At 36.6% G+C, this 20,996-nt stretch overlaps 1 protein-coding gene across 3 annotated transcripts in view; it reads left to right on the top strand.

Annotated features, from left to right (window-relative positions):
* The window catches only part of CACNA2D1 (calcium voltage-gated channel auxiliary subunit alpha2delta 1), a 383,720-nt gene that overhangs the window by 57,015 nt on the left and 305,709 nt on the right, over positions 1-20,996 (top strand). For all 3 annotated transcript variants that reach the window (XR_003527084.1, XM_027639551.1, XM_027639552.1), the window contains exon 3: positions 11,502-11,618. Coding sequence is in view for 2 of the 3 variants with exons in the window: in XM_027639551.1 (XP_027495352.1) it covers positions 11,502-11,618 (117 nt within the window). In the remaining variant the exon portion in view is untranslated. The remainder of the gene's footprint in view (positions 1-11,501; positions 11,619-20,996) is intronic.

Genomic DNA, 20,996 nt, shown 5'->3' with positions numbered 1-20,996 from the left:
CAGAAAAAAAAAAAAAAAAAAGAGGTGAAGAGCCTACTGAACTACAGAATTAAGTAAATATGCAGTACCATTTTGATGAAAGTATGCTCAACTTCCATTTTTACATAGATGGTTCACAGCGGAGACTCATGACTAAGCTAATTGACAGCTCTTTTAATCTAATAAACTACAACGAGTATGCTTCTGAATTCCAGCTCCTAAAATACCTCTAGGGACAGGAGAGAGAAGGAAGGGAACCCTGCAGTACCCAGAAAGGAAGACCTCGGAGTAGAGAACATGCCTTATAGCAATGCACGAGCTTGTCTCTTCCAAACTGATTGAAGAGAATCCTTTTTTACAGAAACACTGCATTAAAAAATGTGGGTCTCTGTTAAGAGCTTTGACGTGACAAACACACTGGAGTTTCACTATGGCTGTTACGGCAAAAAAATGCCATCTTGTGCTGTGTAACCTTTTCAAGCAGCGGCATAATTGAACGAAGAAGCAGACAGAGAAGCAGTTCCAAGGAACTCTACTCTCTGAATCTGTTTGCTTTTTGATACATGGCTGGAAAAACAATTCATGCATGATGTTCATAAGGCATGCTGTTATTACAGTCCCAGGAGCTGTAGAGTGAACCCATATAGACTGACTTGGCCTTTAAATTATATTCGTACTGAGACAGAAATACTGTTTCTTCTTCCAAAATATAAAGAAAGCTACATGTGGATATATGATACATACTGATGAGTGCCATTCAAAAAATGCGTCCACCAGCAACTGTTAGAAGATTTCTATTTATTTTATCTTTTGAATGTTTTATAATTACTAGCTCTTCCTTACTGAAGAACCCAGCCGAGCTTCTGCAGGAGCACATTTCATCCACCGCTCAGTGCGAGGTCTGTGTGCCTGATGCACAGATGGTGTGAGTCTGCTGGAGCACTCACATTGGCAGCAGCTTCCCAGGCCACGCTTTTAGCTTTCCAGGTCTTGGATCAGTTTCTAGAGTTTAACTGAGATGAGTGACTTTTAAGAGAGACTGGTCTCTGATGTGACCTGTCCTGGAGCAGGGTTGTTCAGGAAAGCTTCCTTCTGCCAGAAGGAATTGTAACCCAGACTAAGTTTCTGTTGTTGGACTCTACAGATTTCAGCTAAGCTCTGTGTTCTAGAAGATCTACAGGCAGAAGCATGCCACTAACTTAGACTTATAGGAGCTGTCATATAGTGCTTGTCTTGTTCTCTTCATTATCTCTGCAGAGGTCTGTGTAAAGGGAGATTTTAACAGCTTACTTGAACTTCATTTAAAATTTGTATGTGAAGGATTTTCCCTATTTTCATAGGTGCTTGCAATTCCTTCTTAAGAAGGTGGTTTGGCAGGCAATTTAGCTGTAAACATTTTCACTGTGTTTCTCAATGAATGGCATGATAATTATGTGGCTCTTTCTTTACAATCATAAAGTAAATGGGATGAATTAGTGAAGACTATAGGAATTTGAAATTATTTATTGAAAACATCAAACAAATCCATGGAATTAAAATTTCTATTTATTTTTACCATCTTTATTAATAATTCATTTATTTTAAAATACTGCATGTATCAAGTTGGATTCAGTTTGTATATGCTTTAGCCAAAGGCAAAGAATTTTGTACCTCATGCTATTTTCTGATGAACTACCAGATGGGCCTAGGGGATATATGGACACATTCCAAAATATGCTATACTCACCCTTGTTAAGGTTGAAGTAATGGAGACTTTTATGATTAAGAAAAATATAAAGAAGAAATGTGAGAGTTAGATTTTTTTTTTTAAGACAGTTTGATTTTAAGAATAGCAACCAAAATAAATATATTCAGTTTCCATTTCTCTGGAAGTCTTGTCTGTGGACTTTGTAAGTCTGAATTTCATTTGACTATTCTGATTGCGATAGATTCTGAGGACTTTGTCACTATTTTGACCCTGGACTTTAAGATGTCTGACATATAAAATAATAGTATTGGTCTCCAGTCTCCATCCTTCTTCAACTCTCAAAATGGAAAATATAATTAATACCACAACACTTGTAGGCAGAACTGGTGTAATTCTAAAGCTGTGTCCTGGGCGTACTCTCCAGTGCTCTAAGAAATGAAAGCAAATGTTTAAATGAGCTAAATGTGGGAATCAAGGAAACTTTCATATTCATTGAAATTGTGCCAGTCAGTGAGGTTCACTGTGACTGATCTCAAAAATCAGAAATGTATTGTAACTTTTCTTTTCTCCTTTTGTCTCTTTGCTTCAATGAAACAAAACTCTAAACAGTTTTTTTTTAAACATTAAATTATATGGAGAAGACTTTTTACTCACATAAAAGAAATACAACAAAATTCTGATTTAATATTTAAATGAAAATTTAAAAAAATTAATGGTATTTTAAAAAAAATAATGTTGAAGCACTTGTATCTTCATTGTGTTGCCGGGTTTATATTTGCTAAAAATTCCTTGAGTTCAGGCCATTTTTATGAGTGATTCAGGTAGTCTACAACTGCAGTTTTCCACAAAAAGTGCGATTTTTCTTTGTTGTTTTTCTAAGGAAAAGAAGGAGAAAAATCTGAAAACAAGAAAGCAACTCTATTTTATTTTTTAAATTCCCTTAGTAATGTGTAATAAAACAGACAGTTATCAGAAAGTATGGCTGAGTGGGAGTATATGAGGCCAGTCTCTGAAACACTTGAATGCCTTCTAAGCATACATAGGCTGTTGTACACTATTCACACCTGTGTCTTTTGCCTCCTCCCTAAGATGAGGACACCAGTCTGCTGTCTGAGCATGATGTGGTGAAGGAAAGTGAGGTAGGGATTACTTTTTGAAGGAGTTGGTACATGAAACATAGTCATTTCAGGTATTTATTGAAGAGTCAGAGTCCACTTACCAGAATTAAAATAATGTATGAGAGGAGTTAGCCTGGTTAGAGACTCCCAAAATCATTAACTGTTTTTTTAACAATATAGTATTTATAAAGGTGTGTTCCATTTGCATTATACCACTGCCACTGCTATGATTTGCATGCAAACAAATATCAAAGCTGCAGGCATTAAAAATAGAATTTTTCAAATTAATTTTGTTGTGTGTACACATTGCTGACCAATGTCGAGATATTAGAAAAATGAAATCACTTTTAAAAATGCAGGCTGGGAAATTTGAAGACATATCTTCAAGTTTTCTTTGTAATCCAAGTGAAAATGAAGAGATTGTCAAGACAGAGGGAGCCTCATTTCTTAATTGCAGATGCTACTCTCCCTCTACTCCCTTAGCAATAAACTGGCATTTTGAAGAATTCCTTCATCCAGCAGGCAAAACGAGCTGCAAGTCACTAAGAATAAGTGGCTGCATTAACAAAGCTTGCTTAAGCTCAAGGGAAGATACGGCCTAATATTACCATAGTTTTAATTACTATTTGATGATCTGGATAATCTTTTATCAAAGCACTGTTCTTGATTAATTTATAATTTTCCATTGGCTTTAACAAGAATAAATTCTGTCTTGTTGATGCTTTTCAGATTGTTTTTGTAGAAGCTGAGAGCAAATTAAACATTTTCCTCAGAAAAAAAATCACACACCACAACCAACAAAAATCTGCACATTAGAGCTAATTAGTTTCCAAGTCCTGTGATTAGTAATATACCAAAAAAACTTTTCTATTTCCCTGAGATTTAAAATTACCTTTGAGAAGAGAGTCAGTAGGTGTTAAATTGCATTAAGAGCAGCTAAGGCAGGACAACATTCTGGATGAATAAGTGAGTTTGAGAAACTGCATAAGTGCCCATCTCCAAATATACCAGAAGTGCAGAAGAAATGTGAAAAACTTTCTTCCTATTGTTCTTCTGTTACAAGAAAGATCCACTTGCATTCATCATGAACTGGTATTTCTGGGTTCTTACCCAGTCTCAGCTAAAAGCCTGAGCTAAAACTGCTGTGAAACCAATAAATGATGTTATATAATACTGTATTAATATCACTAGGAAGCAAAATTAGGTGCCTAAAAGTACATTTCTCTTACCAAAACATGTTTGTACAGTAGCAGAGGCACAAAGCTGAACTTCTTGTTTTAAGAAGGTTTAAATACAAAGTGACAATTACAAAAATTACTCTCAATTTGAAAGTCCTCTGGTAATTATCAACAGTCAAAAGTGGATGATGATTCTTACAAAGTGTGTCTGATTATCTGTTTCCTTTGAGTAGGCACCTAAGTGAGCCAATTGACTCAGGCACTACTTAGACTCTTTCTGATGTTAACTGAGGTATAAGTGTTCCCAGCATCTTGCAGAATTCAGTCTGAGCATTTCACTTAAGAATGAACTGATAATTTTTTTCTAAATCACTACTATGATATGTCATGGTTTTCAACACTTCAGCTGCCCTGTCACTTGTCGTCCCAGACCTTTACAGGAGTCAGTGATCAGGCAAGTGATTCTGAAAAGCCACAGCTACAATAAACTGTTGGGGTGGTTTTTTCCTCTGTGTTGTTGCCATGAATTTCAAGAATGAAGGCATCTGTGAGTTGCTAGGGAGCAGCTGTAATCTTATTTATACATTATATGGAGCAGGCAGTAAGACGTATAAAATACTCAGACAGATTTCTTTGAACATAGAGAATGCTTCTTGGGAAGGAGCATTTTTCAATGTGTTTCACAATGAATTGCTTCTGATTCAAAGAAAAAAAATGTCTTGTAGGAAAGAAAAACTCTCTGGCGTGTTTTAGAAATAGGACTGTTAGAAATCTGCACAGTTTCCTTACTCTGTGCAGATTGTATAGTTGTTTGCGACTACTAAAAATTGGAGTTAAAGGAGAATATCTACAGCAATAACAGTAATTCACATGAATTGGAGTGGTTATTTCTGTTTTCCAACTTTTTATGCTCCCAAGATCTCATTATATGCTTGGATGTCTGTTCTCTATGTTCTCTGCTTTTCTTTCATAAGCGAGATCATGACATGCAACTTCATGGCCTTGATAAAAAAAAAAAAAAAGTAAATATGTGAGTGGTAGTAGTTGATATTTTGTTTGCTAAACAATGTTATTAAAACTAAAACTGTGATTCTGTAAAACACTGAGTATTGTTAATAAAACTTTAATTTCATAGATAGCTTTTCTTTTTGTTTTAAATTTTAGAATTACCCAAAATTTCTGTAAGAAATGGACCTTTTATTTTCTCCTTAAGCTAGCTGTTCCCTTTCTCTTCAAGATGAAATGCTAAATTTTTTGGGGGATAAGTCTGTATGATTTTTTTGGTAGGCAGAGGGAGAGCAAAGAGCAGTGAATGAGCTCAGAGCTGACCGACATCCTTGGCCAAGTTGAAGTTGATATATAAGTTGGAAAAAACTCTTATCGCATTAGCTGGTTTTTTATTATTATTTTATATGCTGATATGATTAATTAGACAAGGATTTTACTTCAGTCAAGAGTTGTAAGGTAACTCTCTTTTGTCTAGATGTGGATCAGATAGAAATATTCTGTATATGGAAATGCCTGTTCCTTTCAGGAGCTATAGAGGTGACTTTGGTGCTTGCTCAGCCTTAGGTTTAGAAATCTCAAAGGTATGTAAACCCCCAGCTGTTAGCAAAGAGGAAGCATCCTTCTTCAATTCTTTCTGCTTTTAGCAGAGAATTACACATTGCAGAGAGACAGCTTTGACAATCAATGAACCAAACTTGGGTTTCATCCAGGACCTCCAGCCAGGAGTAAAAGGAGATGGAGCCAGAGACAGGCTGGAGACAAGGCTACAGCATGGGTCCAACATCCAACCAAGGGACTGCAGAAAAGATTTAACATACATCTGAGGGGTCTATCTGAGTGATGGGCTAACTACTGCATAAGGTCACTGAAGGGGCAGGGCTGGAGACAGGCACACTTATCCCAGAGCCCAGGACTGGGCTGAAATGGAGCTGGTGGGCAGAGTACAGACAGGGGTACAGGCAGAGGTTCCTGGAGAGGCAGATCATGGTCACTGAGGTCTGTTAGTGGCACAGGGTAGTAAAAAGAGACTTTTCAGAAGGACCAGGGGGAACTGGCCATGGGAGGCCCTCTTTTGAAGTGGGGAGTGGGCAGGAAGGGAATAGTTTACAAAACCTTTATTTAAGTTTCACTGTGTTCAGAGGGATTTTTAAAATTTATTTATTAAGTTAATTATGTTAGTATATAAGCTTGTAAAACCTAGCTCAAGATTTCACAAGTACTTTTAGTATTTTGGTGTAGTTGTTTTCAGAAAAGATGGAGGAAGACTCACCACAAAGTTTTGGTCGATTTGGGCTTGGAAGTTCAGTAGTATCTCTGAGCAGTAGTTTTACCATCATGGTAGTCTCCAGTTGGTCTAGACTGGTGATAAAACATTCGGTGATAAAACATCGATTGTTGACAGAGGTGTCCCATCAGCCTATCTGAGCTAAGTGATCTTGAAAGTAGTACTGAAATAATAAAAATATCCATACATTTACTTGGTACAGATAAGTATTACTGGAATTGTTGAGCTATTTTGTTTCTCTTTTCCAAAGCATATATCAAGGTAGGAAAAGTAACAGTGAGTTTTGGCTAACTTTTGAAGTTCTGGATTTGAACTTCTGAAGATCTTAGCTTGTATGGCTTCTACATGTGTGAAAGTAATCGGTGATGGAAAGGAGATTGGCTTGTTCATGTCCCATGTTTGGGCTCTCAGCCAGGTTACAACTGCCTGAAGAAAAGGCTCCATTGTTTTTTAAACTGTGAGACTGACATTTTGAAAACAAACAAACAAACAACAGGCAAAGCAATTCTACCGTAGTTGAGAATAATTCTTTTCCTGAGTGTGATAGAGCATGAGTACCATTTAAATAAATTTTCAATGCTAAAGCCAGCTCCAAGGCCTGCCACTTTATAGCAAGAGTCATGTAATGACATCTTTCATGCTCTCTCAGTTTGTACAGAACTGTTTGACTTGCCCTTGTGAGCCTTACAGGAAGCAAGGAGAATGTCTCTTTGTGAGAGATTTATAAACATGTCCTTGAAGACTGAACGGAGAGGGGCATGTTCTGCTGAGGTGCTGGCAGTTTTTCTAATCTTTGCCACATTCAACTATTGTTGTGTTGTTTCACTTTAAATGCGACTCTCACCATCACGTTGTCTCCCCTAAAACCTTGCAGTTCATTATGTGCAATTTTAATACAGTCTTTCCTAAATAAAGAAGTACATGGCTATTGACTTCAGGAAAAAAATAAAGTGTTTTTGTGTTATGACCTTACAGGTTTTACTTAGTCATGCAATGAGATTTTTATCTGCAAGGAGTCATAGGGTTTTACTGACAATTTGCAGAGCTTTTAGCAAAGCATTAGTGATTAAAGTACTAAAAGTTATTTTAAATGTAAAAGCCAACAGAAACTTGCATTCACTCTGTCAAAGCAATTTAATAAATTGTATTCAAATTAGCTCTTAACAAGCCATAGAGCCTGCCAAATTGCGTTTCGAAAGATGAATGAGCACACCTTTGCCAATAAGACCCTTTATGGCTATTTGAGATGAGCTTTTGCTAATTGTGTTTGACTGCTAGATGGGAGGCTTGGAGAAAGAAAATTTTGTCCCAGTGTGCCAAATCCTGAGGTGTCTATCATTGCCCTGTGTAGTGTTATGCTGAACTGCTGCAGTATTATGGCGAATTAAAGGGTAGTAGGTAACAAATAAGTTACACACACACCTTTTAAATAATTAGTGAACATTTCTTAGACTGTTGCTTGGTAGTTGAGACAGGTCTCACACTCCAGAAAAACAGGAAGTGTGTGAAATTCTGAGTAACTTCTTATACCAGTTGTTTAGAAACTTGTGGTATAAATCTTCCATTGGCAGTAGAAGCAGGGGAGATTGGTGCTCCAAGCCCTGCCATGGGCTAAAGCAAGGAGGGGGAGAAGGAGAGTCACTGACTCAGCTTTATGTGGGATCTTGTGCAAATCTCAAAAGGGTTTTCTTTGGATGGGATTGTTCTGAATTTTATTTTTTTGAAATCACTGACAAATAGCAGCTTGTGAAGCCAGTCTCACAGTCAGGTTTTCTTGGTGGTAGGACCCACAGTGCCTGTCTCATTTGATGGTGATCTGCTTGTTATGTGATTCAGGCTTTTGAACTTTTTGATAGCTGGTGCTGAAGAAGAAAAATAAACATGTTTATTTTTTTCCTACAATTCTACCCACTGTTCAATACTTCGATAGTCTTCAGCTTTCAAACCATTCAGGTTTGGAGATATGGGAATAACTTCCCTATAGGAAGGGGGTATGTGAAAAATTTGAGTGCTCTCAAATTGGGGTTTATAGGATCATATGTTTGCTGGAAGAGTGAATTAGATTCAGGGATGAAAGTGCAAATTTTCCATCCAGGTTCTTAATCCCTTACCAGTATGGTTTAATGTAACTGTACATGGAGCACAGCACAGGAAGAACACAGAAGTGTTGGAGTGAGCCCAGGGGAGGCCACAAAGATGATTAGAGAGGCCACGAAGATGATTAGAGAGACCACAAAGATGATCATCTAAGAGATTATCTTAGATTCCATCAAAGATGATTAGGTGAAACATCTCTCCTATGAGGAAATACTGAGAGAGTTAAGGTTGTTCAGCCTGGAGAAGTCTCTGAGCAGACCTTATTGTGGCCTTCCAGTACCTAAAATAGGAGAGTTGGAGTGGGACTTTTTAAGAGGGCATGTAGTGATAAGACAAGGGGGAATGGCTTTAAAATGACAACTGGTAGGTTTAGATTGAGTCTTAGGAAGAAATTTTTTACTGTGAGGGTGGTGAGACAATGGCACAGGGTGCCCAGGGAAATTCTGGGTGCCTCATCCCTGGATGTGTTCAGGACCAGGTTCAATGGAGCTCTGAGCAACCTGGTCCTAGTGAAAGGTGTCCCTGTCCATGGCAGGCAGTTGGAACTAGGTGATCATTAAGGTCCCTTCCAACCCAGGTCATTCTGGGATTAAGTCAAATAGACTATTCATACTGTCTTTCTAGTTGGTGAGGTGCAAAGTGATGGTTGTGTGGATGCAGTATGTTATCATCTTAACTTCCTCTGAAGCTGTTAGATCACAGCCTGTTAGAAGCTGTATTTCACTAAGTTCTTGGAGATCAAAGAACCAGCACTACAGCACTTGCCCTTGTATAGCTGGTCAGTGCAGTCTCCAAGTCATCTCTGTCATCCATCTACTCCAAAGCTGCATTACTTGAGCCTATATTTCACTGTACCTCTACTGGGAATTTTTTTTTCTTGTGGTTCTCTTGATGTTTGTTTATAATGTTGAGTGAAAAAATTAATTACTATGCAATGACATTTTTACAATGAACTAATGCGTTCTCCAGATTTTAAGATGTTTCTGTCTAATTGAAGCTCTGAATGAAAAGAGTTATACTGAACTTTTCTTACTGCTTTCACTGTTGAGTAGCAACATAGTTCTAGCCTATTTACAAAAGCTTGTCACCATTCTTCTATATATTTAGTAAACTTTGGATGCAGGTGTAATTCAGGAAGTCACAAATGAAATTCAAAGAATTTGGCATTACACTGCTCTTCAGAAACTAAGACATGAAACAGCTGGTGACACCCATAGCGTTGTTCCTTGTGTGACCAGGGTGAATATTTGCTGATGAAGGAAGAACCTGAGAGTTTTACCAGATTTGATGGTCATTCCAATTTAGATACTCTTTTGAAATTTACAGTCTTGATTCAAACCATCTGGATGTATAAAACTGATTTTTACTCTTGCCTTGCCTGTAGGACTGTAGGGCTCTTTGTCACTACAGTCAATTTAACTCCAAATGACACTGCTGACTGCAAATTTAATGTGCTTCAGAAAAAAAATTAAAGACATTCTGTAGTGATCAATTGTAGGATAAAATGTCTTTATTTCCAATTTTTTTTGAATAATTGGCTTATAGGCCACTTCAACTATTAAGATCAGTCCTAAAATCCCCCCCCAAACACAACAAACAAAATAAAAACACCAAACCAAACCCCCAAAACTACAAACCCCGAAAAAAGAGATTTTGGGGTTTTACCTGAGATAAACTTTCTATTTTGAAAATCAAGCATCTCAAAAGCATCTAAGCTTTAATCTGAATTCATTAGAAACTGTCTTCTTTTATAGTAGTTTTCTGCTCCCCATGCACTGATTTTTTCAAATGATTGCTACTGTGTGAGGAATTAAATCTTATTCCAGTTACTCAGTTACTGGTGGAAAGACTGTACTTCTGAAGGAAAAAAAAAACCAAAACCCCTACATAAGTGTTGTAAAATTCATAAGTGCTGAAAACCGATGACAGTTTACGGGACATGCCTGATTAAAATTTGCAGCTACAACTGTAGTTGTCAGAAAAGTTTTTTTGATACTTATCAGCTACAAGCACCAGAAGGGACATATTTTGGTGAGTTTCTTTAAGGTCTCCATAGCTTTAACCCAAGAAACCTGGCAGGGCTGGTAGACTCAGTCTGGTCGGCAGTTTTTTGTCTCTTTTGCTGAATGGCAGCCAGTGCATTAGTGCTGGAACCGTTCCTGCCTGTGCCTGGAATTACTCCCCGGGAGACAGCACAGCCCCCACCAGGCAGTGTTACGGAGAGGCAAAGTACTTGAGTAAACTCAGGCCATCTGTTGACTGCATAAATTAGTTTTCTCCATTTGCCCATCTAGCCATAAGGTATCCACCCTTCTTTTTTTTTCCTCCTCCAAATAATGTATTTTTTCTTTTTCCAGGTTTAGTACAATGGAGATTGGTAAATGCATTTTTTACTTCTTTTTTCTTCTTTAGTTCTTGTGGTTACATGCAATTCATTACAGTGGCTTTGTTTAACAGATCAAATTATCTCCTTCATATACATGTTCTGCTTTGGAAAACAGTTAATGGGTCCTCAGAGACAACCTTTATTTATGATAGAGGAGAAAAACATTTGTAGTTCTGTGCCCTCCTTCCAACACCCATCTTTTTTCCCTTTTAATTTTTTCCCCATTTCCCCTTTTTGTTTTACTTTTCCCTTTGTTCCTCTTTTCTTATTTGTTCCTCTTCCTCTTTCCTCATGAATACTAACACTATCAAATGAATAAATAGATAAGAGACTAAACTGATTACATTAGCATAACTTAAATGATTTGTTTCTATTGGTATTTGTTGTTCAGCATTCAAGGAAGAATTAAATTCAGCAGTAACTATTTTATTTCAAATTCAGTCATTTTAAAGGATTTCCATTTTACTGCTTTCTTAGCAATCCATGGGAATCAGATTCCTTGAGCATTTAGCAGTTTGATAGTTTATCACTAAAATCAGTCAGTTTTGAAGATATATAAAATAATTTTTAGTGGCAGCTTCTACTTCTCAGACAAAAAGGTGAAGTATTTCTTCACAAGGCCCATTCGGAATTTCCTAGCAGTAGCCTTCCTGAAGCTGTCTAGTAAGACAGAGGACATCTTGATGCCTCTTCTGTCAAGTCAGTTGGTTTATTTTGAATGTCTAGTGTCATTTTGATTAATTTCCATTTTTTCCTCTTGCAGATTTATAAGGATAACAAAGCGTTGTATGATGTAGAAGCAAACAACCCTCGTCAGCTAGTGGAAATTGCAGCCAGAGACATTGAAAAACTTCTAAGTAACAGGTCTAAAGCCTTGGTGGTGAGTACTAACGGGTTAAGTTTTCTATGTAGTATTTTTAAAAAATATTTATTTACTATTGAAACATGCTTTTATAGTTATTTTTACTGCCTATACTCTTAGAGGCAGTGTCAGTGTGATGTGTACAAGACATGACATGTAGAAAGATGGCTCCTGACTTCATGGTAAAAATGAACTCATTAGTTTGCTGACATAGGGCAGATGCTTGTAATATTGACCGACAGATAGGAACCACATCCAAGTAAGAAACTGAGTTATAAATAGATTGGAAAATATTCCTCTAAGTGACGCACATGAATGTTTATGACTTCAAGATCACTGTACTCTACCGTCAGTAATGATATTGGGGAAACAAGAAATAGGGTTTTATTTTCTGACTTGCTAATTTAACCTGTATTTAAATTATATATTGGATCAGCACAGTTAATCATGTACTGTTTGTGTGAAGGCCATGCTGCATTGCGACCTTACAATTTTTTATGCTGTAAATAAGAAGTAACTGTTTCTTTAAAATGCTTTTGCCATCAGTCCCTTTCTCTTCTATCGTGTAAGACAGCGGACATGGGTAATTGCTTTTTATGATTCCTACTCACATCACTCTCACTCATATAAGACTTTAGAGTGCTTTTCAGAAGATACTGGCCAAACAGGAATGGGGGGATCTGGATGAAATAATAAACATGCTTGGTACGGAGTACAGCTTTTAGAAATAGGTTTAAAGGATGAAACAGCAGACTCGATTTCCTTGAGCAATTACATATCCACTTAGGCTTGCAGATGAGTTTGGATGTGTCATTTAAAGTGAAAGAGAAAAGAAAGAGGGATTAATTCACCTAACCGTAGACATCCACTCAGCTGGTTGTCCTAAGCTCCTTTTTTGTTCAGTGGAATAAAACAGGCACTTCTCAGTCAGGACTGACCTGACATATTCTGAGTAAGACTTTAAACGGGATGAACTATAGCCCAGAAGTACTTCTCTCTTTCTCAGTCGGAGAACCCTCAAATGTAAAATGTAAGTGTGTAAAGCTGGGGGAGATGAATCCCACCCGAACAGTCCTTTTATCAGTACCATTCCATGCAACTGAAGAATCAGTGTGAGTGTGAAACTACTTCTGCTATCCTGAGAACTCACCTTTTTGTGGGTGATGAGATTTTGCATAGTTCGTCATCTGTGCACACAGGAGGTACCACGGGAGGTACCTGTTGTCCTGTCTTTGGTTCTTAGCAGGAGTTCACTCTTCCAGTTGCCATCTCATCCCTAACATGCAATGTACATCAGTGTTATCTGGGCAAAAACTTCTCTAATTCATTCAAATAAACATAGAATAGATACGATTTTTTTGCTTGTTTTCCCGTTTTACTTCAGTGGTCATGTGCTTACGTGGCAGTATGTGGACTTTCTATTATTATCGCAGAATATTATAAGTCATTTGCAGACCTCTATGAATACACCAGTTTTCTCTCCATTTTCCCATCAAACCATGTAAGTTTGATGTTTTTAATTTATCACAGAAAAATTTTATATATTTTTCAAAACTCAAGATTAATGTATGAATTTGTTTGTGATGATTTGATCTTAAAATTTTAAGAAAATTAAAGAAGTATCTCGTGCTTATGCAAAAAAAGCTTCCCCAGGACAGTTTTCCTGTGAATATGGAAGAAGATTGCTACCTCATTTTAGGCAAGCACATGGTCCCTTTTTGGAAAGGGTAACATGATTCAGTTCTCTGATGTAAAAGAGGATTAAATTAGGAGAAGGATGTTCCTTTGATCCAGTTGCTCCTAATGGCTCAGATATTTATACTGACTTTTCTATATATCTATATTCTATATATATTCTATATATATAGGATATATATCTGTTATCTTAGATATATATCAGAACTTTCAATAACTTCTGATTTTAAACCTTCCTGCATATTATTTTTTATACACAAGAGATACTCACTTATTATCTCCTGCGTCTGAACTGTTGCTTTCTACTAAGAGAATTTCTTCACCTTCCATATGTATTTGGCTTTCTGCTTTTTTCAAGGACTATATTTATGCTGGCATTTTATGAACTTTATGTAGTAAAGCTGAATTTATCTGAAATTTCAGTTTTCATAAATCTGATGGGTCACATTTTCTCTGAAATTAGGAGTGGTGTTGAATGGAACTGCTATTAATGACTGTGCAGCAGGTTTTACCATTGGGGCTGATATGACTCAAAGTTTTAATTGAAACCTCAATCCTGAAAAGAGTATGATGCAAGAGCACCAGACATCCTCCAGTGATACCATGAGGAAAGTGCCAGTGAATGGCATCAACAGTGTCATTGTTCAGAGACAATCATACCCCAGGGATGTCATGGTTTTCTTTAGGTATGGTGCACAATCAATCTTTGGGCAAGGTTATAATAAGCAAATATTAGTGATGACTTTTTAATAGTAAATCATTTTCCCTTGAGCTGTAAGAGTACCTTTAAATGAGAAATATCTCTTGAATTTCAAATTATTTGTGTGTTCATGCAACTTTGTGCTAGAAAACTCACTAGCTGTAACAGTAAAATTACCAGGTAAAATTATCAGGTTCTGTGCATTGCACAAAAAAGACTTGAATACCACAAAAAACCTTTAAAAGGTATAAATCTCTGGTTTATATGAAAAGAGATTATAACGAAAATCTGGACAAAGGCAACTTATCCCACAGTAAGGCAAGAAAGTCTATTTTTATTTTTCCATGTGTGTGACTTTACGTTTGACATAAAAGCATAAAGCATAAAAGTGATGTTTGAAATAGGTACCTAGCTGAGGAAGGAAAAAGGGGAAAACCCTGATCTGAACTCAGAGGGCTTTCTTAGATCACTATTACTAGTAAATGTTAGCCATAAGAGAAAATGTTAGGATGAAAAGAAAATGGAAAATTTTCTAGCAAAGTGCAGTGGAAGAAAGTAGTATGAGTAGTAAGGAGGTAGACAGGCAACAACCTTAAAGTCAAGGATGTCAAAGGCTGTCTTGCAATAGAGCCTGTTGTTCAAATAGTGAACATTTCTTTTGTATTTTACTGTTGCTTACTATTGCACATTTGCCTAGACTAACTGTACCGAACACCCACTATTTCAATATTATTAAACTCCCATATCCATATGATCCTGCAAGGAGCAGGAGGTCAGACTCAATGATCCTTATGGGTCCCTTCAAACTCAAGGTATTCTATGATTCTACTATTTCATAGCATCATGGACCAGTTCATATTCTATCTCTGTGTTCCTGGATAAAAGGTGGTGCACAGACTAAGCTGTGCTACCATTACAACCTGCATTCCCAGGTGTCTAATGGCAGATGGGTGGAGGTTTCATTGGAAATGAAATGCAGTAACTATTAGCAAAACTCACAAAGCTTTTCCAAGGACACCTACAAATAATATGCAGTCCATTGGGCAGTCTGGCACCCAAATTGTTCATTTTTGCTAGAGTTATCCTCTGTCTTGGTGTTCCTACCCCATTTATCAGTGCAATAGCTTTCTGGAGCTATGTATATCATCCTAGTAGATAATAATCTTTCAATTTAAATGGAAACTTTAGAAGATACTAATATTTATGTAATGAGTATATTAGAAATACTAAAAAGAGCATCCGACGTTGTACTATATTTATAAAATATGGTTTGAGGAGTTACAAATATTTTTTCATTGACTGCATAAAAATAAACCCATTTAAATAATTAATATATGTGATGGGCTAATAATATTTTTTTTTATTGCTTATGTGAAATACTGTAGTGGTCTTAACATTTGCAAGGATCCTAATATTTGTTGCCATACTTTAAAATTAGAAAGTTATATTTTAAAAACTCATTGTTTTACCAAAGCACTGTTTTGGGGATTTGTTTTCTGTTTATGCATTGTGTCATGAGGAGAATGAAGTATGACTTTGTTTATATAACATATACATACAACACATTCAACATATAAAAAATACTATTTGATCCAGTGCTGTACACCAAATTTAAGCTGCAACTTCACTCCTGTGCAGTGTGAACTCCTTAGCTGTGCAGCCCTTGGCCTCTCTCTGCCCCTCTGAGCAGCCCATTACTCATTAGGTATTGGGGAGCATCCTAAATCTTCTGCAGCAGGCAAATCTGCAGTTTTACCGCTTCTCATTTTTGCTCATATATTTAAATTGAAGATAGTAAACAAGTTTGGATCTCTTAGGTAGCAAAAAAATTAGAATAAAGAAAGAAAATAATTAATAAAGAACACCTACTAACAGTCTTCGCAAACCCATTCTGAAGGAAAAGGATCAAAACATCCTGTTTCTTGCTTAGCTAAGATCCCTTCCTGCATTCCCTAATTATTTAATGTTTGGCTGCATGTTTGTGCAATAGTTCCTGAGATTAATCCTAATTATCTTCCTATCCAAAATTAAAATATATGCATATTCCCCTACAAATCTCTTCCACAGTGAAATACTTCTTTCTGGAAAGCCTCAGTGTCAGGATCTCATTGTCAGCACTATGGTACACTCAAAATGCATTTATTAATGCACTTTTCTTCCATTACTGCCCATGTTCTAGGGCAACAGCATAACCATTTATGTAAAGCAAACACTCAAGCTCCATTAAAATACATTTCACTGGAAGAGACAGTTATATTTTCATTGCCAAATTCCTGTTTAATATTTATTTTGTGTTACTTTGGGTCATTTGTGTATGCTTTAGCTCTTACATCAAGGTTGCTTAAGGGAAGGCACGAGTCAGTACCCTTGGCTTCTTGGGCTGTGTGGAGATAAATGATGTGCAGATTTGCACCTTATTGTCTAGATTTCTTCAGGCATCTCAACCAGAGACATAATATCTTTATTCTAGCCTTTATGCCTTAATTTCTCCAGAAAATGGAGGTAACAGAGTTTCCATGGAAACTGAGGCACAGATTGTGTGCTAGGAGACAGGTTCCCTCTACGTGCTGTTGGGAAATGTCCAAGGTGCACAACTGTGTCTCTGAATGAGGAGCTCAGAATGTTTATCTGCTGGTTAAGATGCAATTTCAACACAGCTGTGCAAGTGTGTCCAGATCTCTCAGTATTGCCCTGCCTGCCTGAAATAAGGTAATACAACTGGGAAGCTTAAATAAACATGTGTTATAGAGTATTTTGAGATTCCTGGGCAGAGATGATATGCACTTTAACTAGGATTGGTAATTTTTCTGTAGCCTGAAAGACCTATAAAATAAAATAAATTTTGTAGGTGTGCTTGTTACTATTGTTTTTTGAAAGGTATCCAAAACTCTAGCTTGAGTTTAGTTTTGATATCTTAAACCAGCCTAACATCCTCATAAACACTCTAGGACACTTGGCTTCTGGTCTGCTAATATTAAATTGCCTATACTAATAAGACAGCTTTCCACATTTTAAAAGTAGTCTATAGATAAACTTGAGTTGTCTACTCATTTAGCAGAACTTACACTGGGCAACATCTCTTGCTTTTGGGCTCTGTTGCAACTCAGTCACCAGTCTCCTGAGCTGCACTAGGAATTCCAAGAAGCCTAAATAGTCACATCTCCTAGCTAAGTCCATCACTAGATTTGCTGCTATTTTCTCTTTCTTCTGTTTTTTCTTTTCAGGTGTTTCTACTCTTTTGACTCTGTCATTTACAGGAAACATTAGACAATGTTATTGGAAAGGGCTCACATTGGAGAAATTCAGAGAAGAGAAATAGCTTGAACTGTGGTTAGTCTCCCAGCAGACTCACTTTCCCACATTTTATTAGTATTTAGTTGTTCTATGAGAAGCTGGACATCATAAGGAAGCTGGCAGTGTACTGTGTTTGCTGAGTTTTTTGCCAAAATAATTTCGGATCTGACTTCTAAGAAGAGGAAGTCTATAAGGATGAAAAAGAGCAAATTAACCAGTGAAAATGACTGGTCAAACAAATGAACAAAGTTTTGTCTATGCATGGTTTTGTGTCATGTACACAGGTTTTATTTTATTTTTTACTCTAATGTGGTAATTTCCCCCTTGAAATTGTTTGGCTGTACCTGTTCCTTCTCTTTAATATTTCAAAATATTTTATTCTTTTGAGTTTTAATTTCAAGCTGGAGGTGACTCTGACTATAGGAAAAGATTACATGAAACTTGTACCACCATCACAAAACAAATGGCTTTAATTGTGCAATTATCCTCCCAGAAGAATGCTTTCACTTTGGAAAAATACAACTAAAATAAACATTTCTCTGTATGAAGATTGTAAGATCATGTGTGCCATATGTTTTTACATGACAGTATGTCTTGATTCTTTAAGTCGTTTCCTTCACATATTTGGTAGAATTTTGCAGCGTTAGGACTCTAGGTCTATTTATATGTTTATTTTTTATATCTGCACCAATTCTCTACATACTGAGTATCTCACCAAGGTGGAAAATTTTCCCGTGATTATTAAGAATAGATATTGTCATCTCCTTTTTGCAGCATTAGATTTAGATTTCAGTCCAGGGCTATAGTTGGTCTAAATAGCAGAAATACTTTCTTCATATATTTCAGGAACTTTGGAGGTGAGTTTATGACTAATGCTTTGCTACTTTTAAAACTACCCTCATTGGAAATTTGCACACTTGCAGAAAAAAGTTTTACATATGCTTTTTTAGACTACAGTACCGAGTCCGTTAGCCTGTATGAACTTTGTTTAAATCTCCAGATGTAAATGTTGCCTATTTTGGAAGTCAGCTGTAGCTGTTGCTGAAGCAAATGTGTTTTGGAATGACAGCTAGAGACGCAACACTCGTGAAGTCAAACATTTGTCAACTTGTCCACATGTCAGATGTTTGAATTTGTTTTTACTTGTCTTGCCTTGAGTCTTATTTTATTAACTGAAATTCAGGTTGTATAGATGCAACATCATGCCTCAGAGGATAGATTCACATAACTCACATACCTTGCAAGGCATCATAAAAGTCTGGAAAAATAAATCAAGGTCTTGTAGTGAAAGTTCTTACAAGTATTGCCCATTTCTGTTCTTTTCTTTCCACGGTTGAATTGATTTGCCTGCTGCAGATGTTGTGTTCTTGTTGACAGATAAAGAGAGGGTCATCCCTCCAACTTCCCATGTCCTCACAGATAACCATAAGTCATTATTTTGATTTTTGTGGCCCTAAACTTGTACACAGTGCTGCAATGGCATCGAGTTCATGAGCTTAGAGAGACACCTGCTGAATCTCCATCCTACCAACACAGTGCATTGCACTTGGAGCTTTAACTGTGACTGAGATGAAGAAAGCTAAAAGAGCTTTTGGCAAATGATATTATCTGATGATCAGCTTCACAATTTGACTTTTCTTTCTATACAGTACATTTTCATTGATAGCATAACTGTTGCGTTCACATTTTGTTTGGAGAAAAATAAGGAGCACTTGTAGCTGTAGCAGTTCTTTCCCATTTAGACCCCTTTATATTTCCATTTGAGCAAATTTCCTTACATAATAAATGACCACAGATAATTTTGCAGAAGTTTTGTTGCTGTAGTTTTTTTAACTGCCTGTGAGAAATTCTTCACAGGTTTGTTACAAGCAGGTTTTTTTTGTCTAGGTTTACGGATACTGAAATTTCATTTATGAAAGATGTTCTGAAGGTGTGTGGCCTCGTTAACACCAGCATCACCCTAAGCTGGGGGGTTGATGTAGCAGCTGTGAAAGGTGAAATATTGCTCCAAATAAGTCTTGCTGTCTTTTGGTTGTAAAGTTACTTTTTCGGCTTCAGAAGATCAGATTTATAAAAATCCAAAACAATGTAACCCAAAACTGTTGTTGCTTTTCCTAGATTTGTCCCAATTTTTTTCTCCAGGACTTTGCTACCCTTCTTAGCTGCGGCTTACCCTCAGGCAGCTTCTTCTCCTAAAGTTATTTTTGTTTTCCTTGTATGTGCTTCTGCCTGATAGGTGAAGAGAACTGTTTTCTTCCTTATTTCTCACTCTGATGACTTCCATTCAGATCATCTGCCTAAGAAACAAATTGATGCATTTTTTTTGTGTAAAACTGTTTTTCACCGTGACTAGTTGAGAATTTTACAGAAGAATGATTTTCCGTGGTAAAACACACATTTTTCAAATAATAATATTGCATAATAATTTAATTTGCAAGTGCTGGATTCCATATCTTTATGCTGTCTAGCCAACCCTTGCAAGACTCCTAATTTTTCCTTCAGTTCCTATGTTTACTTTTTCAACCTCAATAAAGCTGAATTTTTAAATTTTAAAATCCTCTGTGAAATGAAAATTCCACTTATTTGTTGAAAGCTTTATTAAAGATCGCAGAGAAGAACCAAGTGTCATACAGAGGTTATACATAAATTAAGATGCAGTAGTTGTGTATTGTACATGACTCCAAGCCTTCATTCTGCCTTTGTGAGCCTTTTTTTTCCCTGCAGGATTGGGTTAGATTTGGGACTCTTTATCTTCTATTGTCTTTCAGAATCTTTACTTTAAGAGAATTAATACCTGACTGTATGCACAATTCTAGTATTTGTCACAGTGGAATTCTTTGTATACTTTGCTTCTCTTTTTCCACATTCTCCATATTAAAAGTTCATATTAGATTGTGTTGCTACAGCATCACACTAACTCATGTTGAATTGTTCCCATTTCACCTTGTAAAAACTTTTCAGTGTGCCTGTGTCTGAGACCCAGTCACTGTTTTCTAAATATGCTATGAAATCTGCACATTCCTGGGTTAGAGAGTTTTAATAAGTTCTCAAAACATTTGAATTGTAATTCCGTTCAATTTGTATTTCAGAGGGCAGAATTAAAGCACAAATGCAGGTGGAAGCTAGATTATTTAAAATGGAACACTTCTTAATTGTTATGTGTAAAATTGTCAAGGACTTCTGGCTCTCCAGGTTTACCATTTCACTGCTCTGTGCTCCTGGCAATGTTCACTTTGATAATCAATGTGTAATGTTGGAAATAGATCTGTTAGGACAAGGCAGAGATTTTATCAGGGAACAGCAGAAATAAGTATCTGACATGCTCTCTGTTTTTCACATGTTCATCTGCCTTGTTGCTCCTTTTCCTTCCTTCCATGCTAGTATGTTTGTGGAAGGGAGAAATTACATATTTGTCAAGGCTCAGTTCTGCTTTGAATGTGGTTATCTGTTAATGACAGAACTAACAAAATTATTTGTTAAAATAGAACCATTGTGGTTTCCTGCTAGCTGAACCTGCAAGTTACATTTATCAACAATTTCAATGTACATAAAGATTTTTTTCCCAGAAATAATTAGACCTCAATTTTTTTGGAGGTAGTCTATGGGATAAGAGCACAGGAAGTGCCCTACTGGGTTGATGTAGCCCATGTAGTCAGTATTCTGTCCCAATAATGATGGGGAAGGAACATATATTAGCCTCCCCAGTA

Source organism: Corapipo altera, unplaced genomic scaffold (genome assembly GCF_003945725.1).
Source record: "Corapipo altera isolate COAL_440 unplaced genomic scaffold, ASM394572v1 1b, whole genome shotgun sequence".
Classification (NCBI taxonomy): Eukaryota; Metazoa; Chordata; class Aves; order Passeriformes; family Pipridae; genus Corapipo; species Corapipo altera.
Note: the sequence above shows the minus strand (reverse complement) of the source record. Positions and strands in the feature narration are given on the sequence as shown.